This window comes from Kogia breviceps, chromosome 11, assembly GCF_026419965.1.
Source record: "Kogia breviceps isolate mKogBre1 chromosome 11, mKogBre1 haplotype 1, whole genome shotgun sequence".
In the NCBI taxonomy this organism is placed as follows: domain Eukaryota; kingdom Metazoa; phylum Chordata; class Mammalia; order Artiodactyla; family Physeteridae; genus Kogia; species Kogia breviceps.
This window is the reverse complement of record NC_081320.1, coordinates 68,190,071-68,206,575: the sequence shown is the minus strand read 5'-3', so window position 1 is coordinate 68,206,575 and position 16,505 is coordinate 68,190,071. Positions and strand designations below refer to the sequence as shown.

The following is a 16,505-nucleotide window of genomic DNA, read 5'->3' as shown; positions in this document are numbered from 1 at the left end:
CTTCCCGGACCAGGGCACGAACCCGTGTCCCCTGCATCGGCAGGCGGACTCTCAACCACTGTACCACCAGGGAAGCCCCAAATATATATTTTAATTTTCAGTGCTACCATACGTGTAGGTCATAGGGCAGGGACTGTCCATGCCCTACTCATATGCCTAAGTGCAAACAACAAAAGAAAAAACTGATACAACTGGACTTTGTCTAAATTAATTTTTTTTTTCTTCAAAGGACATCTTCCAGAAAGTGAGAAGACAACCCACAGAATTGGAGAAAATATTTGCAAATCCTATATCTGGTAAGGGACTTGTATCTAGAATATAAACCTTATAATTCAATAATAAAAAGACAAATTACTCAATTGAAAAATGGGCAAAAGACTTGAATAGATATTTCTCCAAAGAAGATACACAAATGACCAAAAAGCACATGAGAAGATGTTCGACATCATTAGTCATTAGAGAAATGCAAATCAAAAAGGCAATGAGATACTACTTCAGCCACTAGGATGGCTATAATCAAAAAGATAAATAATAACAAATGTTGGTGATGGTGTAGAGAGAGTGGGACCCTCAGTCACTGCTGGTGGGAATGTAAAATTGTGCAGCCACTTTGCAAAACAGTCTGGCAGTTCCTTAAAAGGTTAAACATAAAGTTACCATATGACCCAGCAACTCCAATGCCAAGAGTTGCTGCAGTTCTTCCAATAGAATTGAATATCTAAGTCCACACTAAAACTTGTACACAAATGTTCATAGCAGCATTATTCCTAATAGCTGTATTCCTAATACTATTCCTAATAGTAGAAACAACCCAAGTGTCCATCACCAGGTGAATGGATAAACAAAAGGTAATATATCCAACTCAATGGAATAGTATTTATCCATAAAAAAAAATGAATTGCTGATATATTCTATAACATAGATGAATCTTAAAAACATTATGGTAAGTGAAAAAGGCCAGTCACAAAAGATAACATATTGTATGGTTTCCATTTATATGAAATGCCCAGAATAGGCAAATCTATAGGAGCAGAGAGTGGATTAGTAGTTGCCTAGGTCTGGTGTGGAGGAGGGGTTGGAAGGTGATGGCTAAAGTATATTGAGTTTCTTTTTGGATTGATGAAAATGTTCTAGAATTGATTATGGTGATTGTTACACAAATCTGTGAATATACCTGAAACCACTGAATTGTACACTTTCAATAGGTAAATTGTACAGTGTGTGAATTGTATCTCAATAAAGCTGTTATTAAAAAGTCTTCCAGGGACTTCCCTGGTGGTCCAGTGGTAAAGAGTCTGCCTTATAATGCAGGGGACGTGGGTTCCATCCCTGGTCAGGGAACTAAGATCCCACATGCCGCAGGGCAACTAAGTCCACATGCCACAACTACTGAGCTCGCGCCTCAACTAGAGAACACACGTGCAAACTACAGAGCCCACACACTCTGGAACCCTCGCGCCACAACTACAGAGCCCACATGCCCTGGAGCCTGCTTGCCACAACTAGAGAAGAGAAACCCGCGCGCCACCAGTAGAGAGAAGCCCACGCACTGCGACGAAAGATCCTGCATGTCTCAACGAAGATCCCTTTTGCCACAACTAAGAACTGACACAGCCAAAAATAAATTAAATAAATAAAAAATTTAAAAATAAAAATTAAAAAAATCTTCCGAAAGATTATTATATTAGGAAAACATGAAAATATTGAAACAGTTATGTTGTTTTTTATACTAGTGAAAAATTGGAAATAAGCTAATTGTATAATAGTAAGAGAATGGTTAAATAAATTGGGGTAAAATTTATGATAGAGTATTAACCAGTCCTTAAAAATGTTTTCAAATAATACATAATGACAAAGAAAATGCTCACAAAAGAATAGATATATGTATATGTACAACTGAATCACTTTGCTGTATACCTGAAACTAACACAACATTTTAAATCAACTATACTCCAATATAAAATAAAAATTTTAAAAAAGAGAAAATGCTGACAATAAAATCTTAAGTGTAAAAGATTAAAAAGTATAAATTCAGCATAATCTTATAAGGGACTATCATTACGGGAAAAGTTTGATGATGAGAGAAAAAAAGGAAAAGACTGATGATGGATGGTGGGTAATTTTAGTTTTCTTTGTTACATCTTTTTATATTTTCCAAAGAACATTAATTTATATTGCTTTTATAATCAGGAAACAGTATAAGACAAAAGTGACTATGGGGAACTTTTAAAAAAAAAGTTTCTGTATTGATTTGCATAAGTAACAAGGTAACCCAGCACTAAAGTTCAAAGTCCTGGGCCACCATATGAATTTGGTTAAGTAAAGGAAAAGACTTATTGAAAACAAGAATGCAGGTAATTACTTTGATTCAATTGTTGGTTCAAAATGCTGTTGCCAAGCCATCTCACATTATTTCAGCTAGGCTCAAAGCGAACCCGCCTCTTGAATTCAGTGAGACACTGCCTCTCTTCTGTTTCTACATATAGCCCTCTTTCATTTTTACATTTCCCTTGCTCCATCTGCCCTACTCCTTCTCACCTCAACTCTTAGCATTTTCCTGCTATGTATCTGCTATCGTTCAAATAAATGCTCCATGCAAGCTTCCAATACCCATCAAACACATTAGGCTTGTACTTCATTCAGTGGCAATCAAATACCTGTTCAGTCACCCTGCCAGGTTTTCTGAAACATCCATACTATATTCCATAGGCAATGATTTTACAGTTATCCCAAGGCACATAATAATGTCCTTATAATGTGTCTTTTCTCTAATTGTCATTGTCAGGGGATGTTGTCGTCAGTTTTGCTGTGTTTTCTGTTCCTTTACTTCTGCCTTAAGCTGTCCCTTTATGCACTGTAAAAAGAGAGAGCGAAAAGTTTTAGTTATTAGCTGTAGTGAGTACCTGGACCAGAATAGCTGCCTCTGCCTGGTAGGTAATGAGCCCAAATACAGTAAATCCTCTGTTCACATTTAATATTTTTTTATATGGTTTGGGTCACTGTTTTCCTGTGTGACTCTCATGTGTAGTGTCTTTTTCCTTTTTTTTTTAACTTCATGGATCCTGACCAAGTCATTGCTGACTATCCCCCTCAATCTGCTTCAATGGTCCGCTTCTCCTTTCACTTGCCTTAAAATAAGTGATCCGCAAAGCTCTGCCCTAGCTCTTTTCTTTTTCCTCTGTGCACGCTTGTTCCCTCTGTGGCCTTACCAGTGCCCATTAAACTCTCACCACCACCAGTCTTGGTCTTGGCCTGCTCTCACCTACAACCTGCTGCCCACACCAGTCTGTGATAGAAGGGGCCCAGCTCACCTGGTGAGGCTGCCTTCATTCAGCCCCAAAGAACTGAACAGGCTGTTATGCCCTGGGCACTGGGGACACACCAGACAGGCCATCTTCCTGTCCACCCCTCTAGGAGGGCCAGGTTGTTTGTCTCTCTCCCTAGTTCTAGGGACACTTTGGTGTCCAGAGTTTGCTGGTCTCCTGAGTTGCAGGTAAACAGGTTGGGGTGCCTGGGCCTATACCCCACTTTGTACCCTAGTCAGCCAGTAAGAGCTTGATCCTACAAGCCCTATTTCTTTTTCCCAATCTTCTCCTTGTCTTTGTTATATTTCCCCAAGTGCTGGAACATCTACTTTCTTTTTTTTTTTTTTTTTTTTTTTTTTTTTTTTTTTTTTTTTTGCGGTACGCGGGCCTCTCACTGTTGTGGCCTCTCCCGTTGCGGAGCACAGGCTCCGGACGCACAGGCTCAGCGGCCACGGCTCACGGGCCCAGCCGCTCCGCGGCACGTGGGATCCTCCCGGACCGGGGCACGAACCCGTGTCCCCTGCGTCGGCAGGCGGACTCTCAACCACTGCGCCACCAGGGGAGCCCACATCTACTTTCTGAACTGAGGTTTCCAATATCTCTGTTCCAGAAGCCATATGCTCATTCTGGTGGGTTCAGTGTCTCCTTTCCCCTTGTTTCTTTTTGGATTTTATGTGCAGTTGGATTAAAGAGCCAGACTCTTATTTCCTAGTATTTACCCAGCTCCCTTATTCCTGCTTCCTTCAACCTCTCTGCTCTTGTTCCCAGTATTTACAAAAATCTCCCCTCTGTGCAGATTACCTTGAAATGTATACTCAAACCCAAGCCTTTGTCCTCAACTCAAGTCTGACTAATTTCCTGCTGGCTCTCTCCTCCTGGATGTTTCAAAGGCACTTCAGGTTGCACTCAGCTCATCCAAGCCAGATCTCATTCTTCCTCCCCTAAACTAATTCCTTCTTCTCCTTGCTTCTCTACTTTGGTTAGTGGGACCATCATTTCCCAGTTACTCAGAGCCTCATGTCCCTATGCTCTAATCAGTTTTCAGAACTTGAAGATTCAATTTCTTGAAAGAAATTGAGGTGCAGTGGAGATGACTGTGAAGCCAGAATTCCCAGTCCTGCTACTTAATGTCTGTACAACATTGCGACAGTTATTTAAACTGTGTACCTCGATTGCCCCATCTGTCAGATGGGAATAACAATTGCACCTATATCATAGGATTCTCCTTAGATTATATATGCTAAAGCACTTGGAACAGCTCCCTATGCATTCTAAGTGCCGCATATTTATTTACTATTTTTATCTGTTCTACCCAGAATCTAATTCCCACCATGGCCTCCATTTCATTCTCACCATGAGCACCCTACTTCAGATCTTCATTGAACTGTTCTCTTAGCCTCTTAATTGTTCCTCCCTCTAGCTATTCTCTCCAGCACACTAGATAGAGCTTCCTAAAGCACAGCTTTGGTCACCCATTGCTTTTTTTCCATCACCACCACTCCCCAGCTGCCACCACTTCTCACCGGGCTAACTGAAATACATTGAATCCACTCTTGCTCTTTTCTAATCCACTCTCCGTAACTTGCCATATCTGATCTTATCATGTCCCTGTTTTAAAAACTTGAGTGGATTCTCAGGGCTCTTGGAATAATGTCGTCACAGCCTTGCTACTCAAAGCACGTCCCTGAGACTTATTAGAAATGCAGACTCTTGGTCCGCAGCCCAGGCTTATTGAGTCTGAACATGCATTTTAACAAGATCCCCACTGAAGTCTGAGAAACCCTGTTTCTTCAAGGGCCCACACAGTCTGACCCTCTTTCTTCTGTAGCCTCGTCCTGCTCTGCTCGTCCCCTTGCTCCCTATGCCTCACTGTGCCCCTGCCTCACTGGCCTTCATTCAGTCTTTTCAATATCTCAGGCTCTTCCTCACTGCAGGGCCTGGCACCTGTAGCTCCCATGACTTGGGATGCTCTTCTCATTATCTCTTTGCTCTTGCCTGGCTTCACACCTGAGCTCGTGTCAACTAAGATAAATACTACCTTAAGGTAAATACAACTAAGGTAAATACTATGCGACAAAGGTATATAGTGCTATGAACATTCATGAGGGCTGGTCAGAGATGTTTTCCAACTGCCCCTACTTAATATGAAAACATAAAATTCAGCATGTATTTGTTTTGTTTTTGCAGTACGCGGGCCTCTCACTGTTACGGCCTCTCCCGTTGCGGAGCACAGGCTCTGGACGCGCAGGCTCAGCGGCCATGGCTCATGGGCCCAGCCGCTCCGCTGCATGTGGGATCTTCCCAGACCGGAGCACGAACCCATGTTCTCTGCATCGGCAGGCGGACACTCAACCACTGCGCCACCAGGGAAGCCCCAGCACGTATTGTTTAAAGAGCAGCTCTATTGAGATATAATTCACATAACATACAATTCACTCATTTAAACTGTACCCGTCAATAGTCTCTAGTATATTCACAGAGTTGTACAATCATCACCACAAATTTTGGAATGTTTTCATTTCCCCCAAAGAAACCCCGTCTCTCCTTGGCCATCACTCCTATCCTCCCCACCCCCTCATAACCACTATTCTACTTTCTGTCTCTATAAATTTGCCTATTCTGCCCATTTCATGTAAATGGGGTCCCACAAAACGTGGTCTTTTGTGACGGGCTTCTTTCACTTGGCATAATGTTTTCAAGGTTTATCCATGTTGTAGCATTTAAAGGTACTTTTCTTTTTATTGCTAAATAATATTCCACTGTTCATGTATTTTTCTTAGTACAACCAGAAACAGGATACTGTTCCACTGTGTTCTCCACAGCCAAATTCAGTTTGTCATGTTTCTAGAAAAAGGTGACAGTAAGCAAATGTTGGCAGAGCCTTACAAGAGTGGCAGCCGTGTTTAGAAAGCTTCTTTTCATGAGTGACTGTATTCACTCAGCTCTCTTAGTCTATTTAGTATTCTGACTCACAAACGGAAGTGATTCTATTTTGGCATTCCTTCTCTTTCTCCTGAACTTAGCTCTTTGGTCTCTACTGACTTGCTGTGTTAAATTTTGCAAGTTATTTAAACTTTGTTTATTTAACTCCTGTGTGCTCTATAAAATAAGCCCAGCCCAGCCTGCTTGTTTGCCAAAGCTGTTTGGAGACAGTTTTTCATATGCTATGCATCATCAGCTCCCACAGAAGGCAAAAGGAATTTAATGTGTGGGGGTAGTCTGGGATCCAGTCCAAAACTAGTGCTCATCTGGAAGAAACATGGAAGCCTGATACTCACTTGCTGGCCTTTTAGTCTTATTCGTTTATTGCCTTCCCTCTGTGGAACTTTGTAAATCTTTATCTGTTTTGTGCTTTTTCTATATAAGGTGAGATAAGCTTAGGGAAAAAAAAAGATTGTAATGAAAAAAGCCTCCTGCACTTTCTATTGGCCAACTGTGAACCAATGGGAGTAATTTGTCTGACCTAGCTTTGTGACCTGGGGAAGGATTACCCATAACATTCAGAATTCTCTCTCTCTCTTTTTTTTTTTAACCCTGGGATTGGCCTCTCCAGACCCCATCTTGGGATGTAAAATCCAATTATGTTAAAATTATCACTAACTTACTCATGGGATGTGCTGTGCGAGGTGCTGAGGAGGATGTGAAAAGAAAGAAAACAAATCCCTGGTTTCAAAGAGCTCACAGTCTAATGGGAGATAAGGAATGGTACACAAGGCAGAATGAGCTAAGTTCCAAGAGGAGAAAAAAACGTAAATGCTCAGGGAGCAGAAACAAGAGAAGAGATTACTGCTAGGTGGGGCGACAAGCATGGTTACATGCAGAAGATGATCTGAGCTGTGTCTTAGAGGATAGTTAGAACTTTAAAAGGTGGACATAGGAAATAGTAGGTAAATGTTCCAAACAGACTTCCCTGGGGTGGGGAACTGCACAGCAACAGTCTCAGGTGTGTGAAGGGCAGCTGTGAATAATAAACCTGACAAAAGTAGGTTGGAAGCTATGAATGCTACACTAAGGGATCTGTTCTTGCTTAGTGGCCATGGCTCACGGGCCCAGCCGCTCCACAGCATGTGGGATCCTCCCTGACCGGGCCACAAACCCGTGTCCCCTGCATCGGCAGGCGGACTCTCAACCACGCCATCAGGGAAGCCCCAAGGGATCTGTTCTTAATAACTTAAGCAAAAGGAAACCAATGAAGGTCTTTGTCAGGGTGTACATCAAAACCGCACTTAAGGACAGTTAACCTGTCAAGAGGTTGAAGGATAGACTGGTAAGAGGAGACACTTCAGGCTGGGAGACCAAACTGGAGGATGCTGAGTCGAGGCAGAGGGAATGGAAAGGAGGTGAGCGCTACAACAGGCTCTGAACTGTACGTGTGCCAAAGGCCAGGGATAGAGACTCCTGGACAGACTCTCTCCTGGGATAGGGACTAGGAGGAGTCAAAGTCATGGCCACACCCCCAGGTGACGTCTGGCGGTCGACTGAGGTCTCTGATTGGCTATCACGGCCGCCAGTCCGGGGAGGAGGCAGTACCCTGTTCCCCGCCCTCTCCGCGCTTGGTGTGAGGCGGGAGCAGGCTGAGAGCCCCAGGAAACCCGCACCAGACGCACCCGGGACATCGGGCGCTGCCCCTGGGGGCCAGCTCAGAGGTAGGCAGATGAGACTGGCCGGGAGCCGAAGGGCGACCCCAGAGACTCCGGTGCCCGGGGATCCCCGCCCACTCTAGAGCGCGCCGTCCCGGGTGGGCGCGTCGCGCGGAGGATGGGGGCGGCGGGCTGATCCGGAGGGCCGGGACCCGGGGATGGAGCGGGCTGGCACCGGACTCAACTCCTCGCCTCCCGCCGCAGCCTCCGCACTCCACGTCGCTCCCCTTGCTGCTACCAGGACTGGGGTCTCGTCTGGGAGCGGTGGCCGGCGGCTCCTCGCCCACTGGTCTCCCGTGACATTTTGTTTGAAAAGTCGGGGCCCGGGTTTGTGGTGCGGCGCGGGCAGTCAGGGGGGCACACGGCGCTGCTGCGCGTTCCTGCCCTGAGTGGCCCACGCAGTTAGGGATGCTGCGGCTCGGCCTCCGCTTCTTGGGAGCCCCACTGTGATCTCGGGGGCGAAACTCCTCAAAACTTTTTAAAGAACCATTTTCTACACCTTGAGATGCCAGAATGTCAGTGCCCTTAAGTGACCTACCATGAAACTGCGCTGTCCCTCAAGTTATTCGACCACTTTTAAAAAGATGGAACATTTGAGCCAAAAATTTTGACGTGCGAAACGCAGGGGAAAAAGAGGTTGAAACATTTACGCTGGAAAAGTCCTAGTGCTGTGCTACCTGCAGGTCACTGCTTTCTTTGTGAAAATGCCAGTCGCAAGCCTCGACCACACAGCTTTGTGTGTCCCTGAGGAGCTCTGGAGTAAGGAGCACGGGTTCTGAGCAGTGCTACCGAAGGGTAGTCTTTGCCCAAGTGGTGCTGGGTGGTGGTCGGGAGGTTGCTTAAAGAAGGCAAGCCTCAGTGTGGTCAAGAAAGACATCTTCTCTGCTTTAGAAACACACACACACATCTCTCTCTCCCTCTCCCTCTCCCCCTCTCCCCCTCTCCCCCTCTCCCCCTCTCCCCCTCTCCCCCTCTCCCCCTCTCTCTCACACACCGGACCAAGTTAAGCTGTCCCTTAAGAGGAGAGAATTAAAGAATATGAGTGGCTACCTTGAGCTTCATCAGGGGAAGCCTAAGTAGATGAACTCTTTCTTTTCTTTTTCTTTCCCTTTAGGGATTTGGAAGAGAAACAGGAAGTCAAAGATTCAGAGAAAAGAGCATTCACTCCACAATCGTAAACAGTTTATTTCGTGTCAGTAAATGTTTCCCCAAATCACTGGGGTATTTGGAAAACCAAGACTTTTTCCTGTCCGCTGCAGTAAAATTACATTACTTTCAAATTCAAAATCTAGAAATGATGTTTATTTAGCAAGTGGTATAGCTCCCAAAGCTATATCATTAGGCTCTATAAAATCAGTAGTAATGGAAAAAGATGGTGGATATTGTTCAAAATTAGAATCTTTACTCAAGATGGTGCATTAACACAGCAGTTACTTTATATTAACTGAAATTACAGAATGAAATGAGGAAATTAGGTGTCTAGACCTCAGGATAGACCATTAGCTAACCAATCTGTAGTCTTGAATTTTTAAAATTATGACTCTTGTAACTGGGAATGCAGACATTAAATGCCAATAATGTTCTTAAGGTTTTGCTACTTCACTGTAAAAATATGTAATTAGTATAACTATAGAAATGAATAGGTGTGTTTAACAGAATTTATTTGATGTGTCATTTTCATAGCACAGTACTCCTGGTAAAATATATGTCTGATACTTGTCATATTTGAGATTAACAATTAACTCTAAATTGTTCGAGTTAATGTTGGAATTCTCAGCAGGGATAACCACAAACAATAGATTATTAATATACATCCACTTAAACTGTTACTTTTTCTTTACTCATTTGTAAATATATGCTCTTTATAATTAAGGTGTAATTCACAAACCGTGAAAGTTACCCGTTTAAAGTGTACAGTGCAGTGGTTTTTGATATATTCACAAGATTGTGCAACCAACAGCACTAATTCTAGAATATTTTCATCACTTCAGAAAGAAACCCCAAGCCCATTAGTAGCTGATCACCATTGCTCTCTCTTCACAGTTGTTGGCAACCACTAAGCTACTTTCTGTCTCCTGGGATGTGCCTATTTTATGTAAATGGAATCATACAGTATGTTGCCTTTTGTGTCTGGCTTCTTTCACTAGGCACTTAGGGTAATGTTTTCAAGGTTCATCCATTGTTGTAGCATGTATTAGTGCTTTATTCCTTTTTTTGTGGCTGAATAAGATTCCATTGTGTGGATATACCACATTTTGTTTATCCATTCATCTGATGATGGACACTTGGTTTGTTTCCACTTTTTGGCTGTTTGAATAATAATGCTGTTAACATCTGTGTACAAGTTTTGTTGTGGACTTAGGTATTCAGTTCTCTTGGGTATATACTTAACATTGGAGTTGCTGGGTCATATGGTAACTTTATGTTAAAACTTTTGAGGAGCTGTTAAACTACTTTCCAAAGCAGCTGTATTATTTTTACATTCTCAACAGCAGTGTCTAAGAGTTCAGATTTCTCTACATCCTCACCAATGCTTGTTATTACATGTCTTTTTTATTATAACCATCCTATTTAGTATGCAGTGGGAAGTCATTGTGGTTTTGATTTGCATTTTCCCTTATGGCTAATGATGTTGAGCATTTTTTCTTGTGCTTATTGTCCATTTGTATATCTTCTTTAAAGAAATATCTCTTTAGATCCTTTGCCTGCTTTTTAACTGGATTTTTTTATTGTTGAGTTGTAAGAGTCCTTTATATAATCTGGATACAAGTCCCTTATCAGATAATGTGATTGGTTAATATTTCTTCCCATTCTGTGGGTTATCTTTTCACTTTCTTGACTGTGTCCTTTGAAGCACAAAAGTTTTTCTTTGTAGGTTAAATTTACCTATTTTTTCTTTGATTACTTATGCTTTAGTTGTCATATCTAAGAAACTATTGTCTATTCAAGGTCACAAAGACTTATGCCTATTTAATCTACTATGAGTTTAGAGCTTAGGCTTTTACATCTAGGTCTTTGATCCATTTGGGGTTAATTTTTGTATATGGTATGCAGCCGGGGTGCAAATTCATTCTTTTGTGAAACATATCTAGTTGTCTAGCACCATTTAGTTAAAAAAACCTATTCATTTCACCTTGTCAAAAATCAGTTCGCTCTAAATGTGAGGTTTTATTTCTGTACTTTTTTTAATGGATTGAATAGCTCCCCCGCTGCCCCCAAAAGGATGTGTTGCAGTCCTAACCCCTAGTATCTCAAAATGTGATCTTATTTGGAAGTAGGGTTGTTACAGATATTTTTAATTGAAATATAGTTGATGTACAATGTTATGTTAATTTCAGGTATACTACATAATGATTTACTGTTTGCATACATTATGAAATGATCACTACGATAAGTCTAGTGACCATCTGTCCTCGTACAAAATTAGTACATTGACCATATTCCTTATGCTGTATATTACATCCCTGTGACTTATTATATAATTAATATAAGAGGTTTGTACCACTGGATCCCCTTCACCTATTTTGCCCCCCATCCTTATTTCTTATTTCCTTATTTCTGTACTTGTAATTTTATTCCACTGATCTATATATATGTCTATCTTTATGCCTGTACCACACAGTCTTGATTACTGTAGCTTCGTAGTAAGTTTTGAAATTGAGTGTGTGAGTCGTACAACTTTTTAAGATTGTTTTGGCTATTCTGTGTTCCCTGAATTTCCAAATGAATTATAGGATCAGCTTGTCAGTTTCTGCAAAAAAATGCAGTTGGAATTTTGATAGGGATTGTATTGAATGTGTATATCCATTTGCAAGTGTTGCCATCCTCACAGTATTAAGTCTTTTAATCCGTGAATGTGCGATGTCTTCCATTTATTTAGGTCTTCTTTAATTTCTTTCAATCATGTTTTGTAATTAATTTTTTTTTCATCTTGATCAGTGATGTTTTGTAGTTTTCAGAGTACAAATCTTATACTTCTTTTGTTAAATTTACTCCTAAGTATTTAATTCTTTTTGGTGCTGTAAATGGAATATATTCTTGATTTCATTTCTGGAGTTTCCTTGCAAGTGTAAAGAAAAACAATTGATTTTTGTATATTGATCTGGTTTCCTGAAACTTTGCTGAACTCAAATAGTTCTAATAGTTTTTTTTAATGGATTCCTTAGAATTTCCTATGAATAAGGCCATGACATCTTAAAATAGAAATAGCTTTAGTTTTTCCTTTCCAGTCTGTGCGCTTTCTATTTTATTTTCTGGCGCTGGCCAGACCCTCCAGTATGATGTTGAATAGAAGTGGCAAGAGCAGACATCCTTATGTTGTTTCTGATCTTAGGCGGATCAGTCATTTACCATTAAGTGTGATATAAGCTGTGGGCTTTCATGGATGCTCTTTATCAGGTTGAGGAAGTTCACTCCCATTGCTAGTTTGTTGAATGTTTTTATCTAAAAGGGTGTTAGATTTTGTTGAATGTTTTTTTCTGCGTCTGTTGAAATGATCATATGTTTTTTGTTTTTTATTCTATTTGTATGGTTCATTACATTGATTTTCATTTGTTGAAAAATATGTTTGTTATTTTTAAAACTGTAGAAATTTTATAGTAGAACATAAACAGGTTATTTTAAATGCAAAAATTAACCAACATGAAATAGACTCTTCTTGTTGCTTAAGATAGAGGAGTGTCCCTATATTTCTGTGCAATGATATGAATGGTTCAAGACTTAAGGATGTCCATTTCAGGACTGCTTTTTATTTTTAATATTTCATCTGTATTTTCTTCCTTGTCCACTCTAAAGCTAATGAGGAGAGAAATGAAATAGCAGTAGAATTGAGAAAAAGTTTGTGACTGACAAACTATCTTATTTACTTCTAAATCATTAATAGAAAATGCTGATGTGAGTAATGAAAAAAGGTCACTAACAAGGCTAATATCCTTAGGAAAAACTAATAAAACAGTGGGGTGGTGCTTCTGTGGAAACGAAGAAATGAAGAGAACAATTACTAGCTCTACAATAAGTTTCCCTTAAATTATGGCTAGAATTTAGGAGCATCTGGAGGCTTTGAGATGGTTGGGGAGCTCTTAATAAAGTTGTAGCCTTTGTAGAATAACTTTGCTTATATTTATTTCTAAATTATTGAGTGATAATGTAAGTATTAATGTGAAAGCTGATCTAAGCACAAATCAATATTTATGCTAGGAAAATAATCTTTTGCAGATTTAAAAAACTGTTATAGATTTAAGAAGGGGTTATATTACACTAAATATTGGGAAAATAAACTTGGTTAATTTGTGAGGGAGACATATTTTTGTAAAACAGAAGAACAGAATAATACGCTTCAACTGCAGTTCTATCCTGGGGTTCTGAGAGTTTTGCTGTCACATATATTCTATGATTAGGACTTGGCTTCTCCTGAAGAGCCATTCCTAATGCAGATTTTGTCAGTTCATAGCAAGGGCAATTCAGAAATACATTATCAAGCCATTTATGAAAATGGTCTAATGAAACATTAACAAACATTTAAAACTACTTTTATGAATCCCAGAGCTAGAAGTAATTGTGCTTCTAAAGTCAAGCAATAGTTTTTTGCACTTTAGAATTTCAAAACCAGTTCCCCTGCCTCTTGACTTCCCCTTTACCGTGCTTCTCCCTAGGATTAATCTCTTCCAAAAGGAAGGTTAGCATCATGGAAAACACTGATGCAGATTTACTTAATGTAGGTGATTCTAAATTTCATGTTTATATGTTTTCTCTTCTTACACCAAATAAAAATTATCTAAACTTGTCCAGGGTCGTAATACTTTGCCCAGTTAAATATGCCAAAGGATTTTTGGTTTGAACGATAGCCGGACCTGGACAAATATAGGGTGGTGGTAAGTAATAATTATAATATAAGTCTAAGCCATAATTGTAGCACTGATATGAAGTTTCTTTAGGTTATTCTATGATGCTACCAATTAAATCAAAACTGTAATAATTCTGTAAGTTTAAGAACATGGTAAAATTACAAACTGACAGATTTTAAAAATCTTACCTCAACTGTTGGGCAGAGCTAAAATAATGATAGTACTCTGTTTGTGTGGTGCTGTTATATTGTCCAAAGTGTTGTTAAGAACAGCAGTATTTAATTTGTTCCTTACAACCTACCCATGAGACGAATGGTTTGTTACTGCTACATTCCCCCTTTTTTCTAGATTGGATAAGCTGAGACATGGAAAGGTTAAGTTAAACAGAAAGTTTATGTAACCCAGTTGGGCCTCCAACCCTGGCCTCTTGTCTCCCCTAAGTTCTTTCCATGAACTATCACCAGTTCTGGAATTTATCTTAGAATTCAAAACTTGCGTCTAGATATCGTTAGGTGGTGACTAGAATATGTGTGTTCAATGATTTAATGAATTATCCTGAATGCTAATTGATATTATGCCATTTGAATGCTTTCTTTCCTAGAATAAATATGGCAGAGCTTTCTGAGACAGAAGGACCAGTAGATTGGAAAGAACGATGTGTAGCCCTAGAGTTCCAGCTCATGAAATTTAGAGTTCAAGCGAGCAAGATACGAGAGCTCTTAGCAGAGAAGGTAAGCTTTTCTCCCTCACCTTTGTTAGTAAACATCAGCTATGTGGGGCCCATTTCATTTATGTTAAATGATCTCAGTACTTTAGGCTAGGGTAAGCATTTTAAAAATAATGAATATAATTTAATGTTTTGTCAGAGACCTGAAGCTATATCTGGCATATTCTTTTGCCAGTTTTATTTTATTTTTTTTAGATCTTTATTGGAGTATAATTGCTTCACAATACTGTTAGTTTCTGTTGTACACCAAAGTGAATCAGCCATATGCATACATATGACCCATATCCCCTCCCTCTTGAGCCTCCCTCCCATCCTATGCCACCCCTCTAGGTCATCACAGAGCACCGAGCTGATCTCCCTGTGCTATGCTGCTGCTTCCTACTAGCTAACTATTTTACATTTGGTAGTGTATATATGTCGATGCTACTCTCACTTGGCCCCAGCTTTCACCTCCCACCCCGTGTCCTCAAGCCCATTCTCTATGTCTACATTTTTATTCCTGCCCTGCAACTAGGTTCATCAGTACCATTTTTTTTTAGGATTCCATATATATATATATATATATATATATATATATATGTTAGCATATGGTATTTGTTTTTCTCTTTCTGACTTACTTCACTCTGTATGACAGACTCTAGGTCCATCCACCTCACTACAAATAACTCAATTTCGTTTCTTTTTATGAATGAGTAATATTCCATTGTATATATGTGCCACATCTTCTTTATCCATTCATCTGTTGATGGACATTTAGGTTGGTTCCATGTCCTGGCTGTCGTACATAGAGCTGCAATGAACATTGTGGTACATGTCTCTTTTTGAATTATGCTTTTCTCAGGGTATTTTGCCAGTTTTAGAATGGATTGGACATTAAGACAAAAAACACTTCTTTGCAAATAGTAGTGGGCTATGTAAGAATTGTGTGTATTTGATGAATATGGAGTTCATTCATTACAGAGAGAACAGCTATAATTTACTTGATTTTACTAGAGTAGTGTGACAACATTTTGATCTACTAAATGTTTAGGAAAATCATCTTTAAAGTGATTATTGTTCGTTCCCTGTTGATAGTAAAATGTGTTTATACTGTATTTGGAAGTATACACCTATTTAGGAATTTGTGTTGACTATGTATCATTAAACTATAGAATTGAATTAATATAATTCTATGCTTCTCTTAATAGTTCCGATCATGTAATTAAAATTTCATTTATGTCATAGGATTTTTAAAAAATATATGTGTATAAAACTGATAGATTAATTCATTTGTTTATTCATTCAACAAATATTCATTGAGGGCTGATTTTGTGCCAGACACTGTTCTTAATGCTACAGTTACATCTGTGAATGAGACTATGCATGTTCCTATTTCCAGAGGACTTGGATTCTAGACCTGCACTGTCCAATGTGGCAGGCACTAACCTCAAGTGGCTGGTGAACACTGGAAATTAGGCTAGTTCAAATTGAGATGTGTTGGAAATGTAAAATACACACCAGATTTTAAAGATTTAGTTTGAAAAAAAGAATGTGAAATACCTAAGCAATAATTTTATATGGATTACATGTTGAAATGATAATATTTTGGATATTAGATTAAATGGAAAATAGTAAAATTAATTTTACCTTTTTTAAACTTTTTAAATATGGGTACTAGAAAATTTTAAATTATATATGCAACTCGCATTATATTTCTGTTGGACAGTGCTGTCTGGATGGATGGATAAATGGTATTAATGGTCATTCAGAACTGATCAGAAGAATTTATAGGTGGTTTCTTAAACTCTAGTCTGCATAATCCTTTTATGGTGGAAAAAAATCCTTTTGGAGATGTTTAACATCTCCAAAAATTGTGTTAAATCTTACTTTCATTGCTAGCCAAGAGTCTCTTAGCACAGAAGAATTATAATAAAATCCAGTAAAACATCGTTCGGTTTAACCTTTCATATGTATCATCTTAAATTTTTGTGTATTAACAGCTGTTAGATGG

General features: G+C 39.6%; 1 protein-coding gene across 7 annotated transcripts in view; it reads left to right on the top strand.

Moving 5' to 3' along the window:
• Window positions 1-246: 246 nt before the first annotated feature.
• Window positions 247-16,505, top strand: part of PLEKHH2 (pleckstrin homology, MyTH4 and FERM domain containing H2) — a 110,615-nt gene continuing 94,356 nt past the window's right edge. For 5 of the 7 annotated variants that reach the window (XM_067007671.1, XM_067007672.1, XM_059078853.2 and 2 more), the window contains exons 1-2: window positions 7,861-7,951; window positions 14,390-14,519. In XM_067007671.1, coding sequence (XP_066863772.1) covers window positions 14,397-14,519 — 123 coding nt within the window. In that variant the 5' untranslated portion in view covers window positions 7,861-7,951; window positions 14,390-14,396. Of the gene's footprint in view, window positions 297-7,860; window positions 7,952-9,059; window positions 9,138-14,389; window positions 14,520-16,505 lie in introns of those variants that run through there. The other 2 variants (XM_059078852.2, XM_067007669.1) reach the window with 2 other exon arrangements.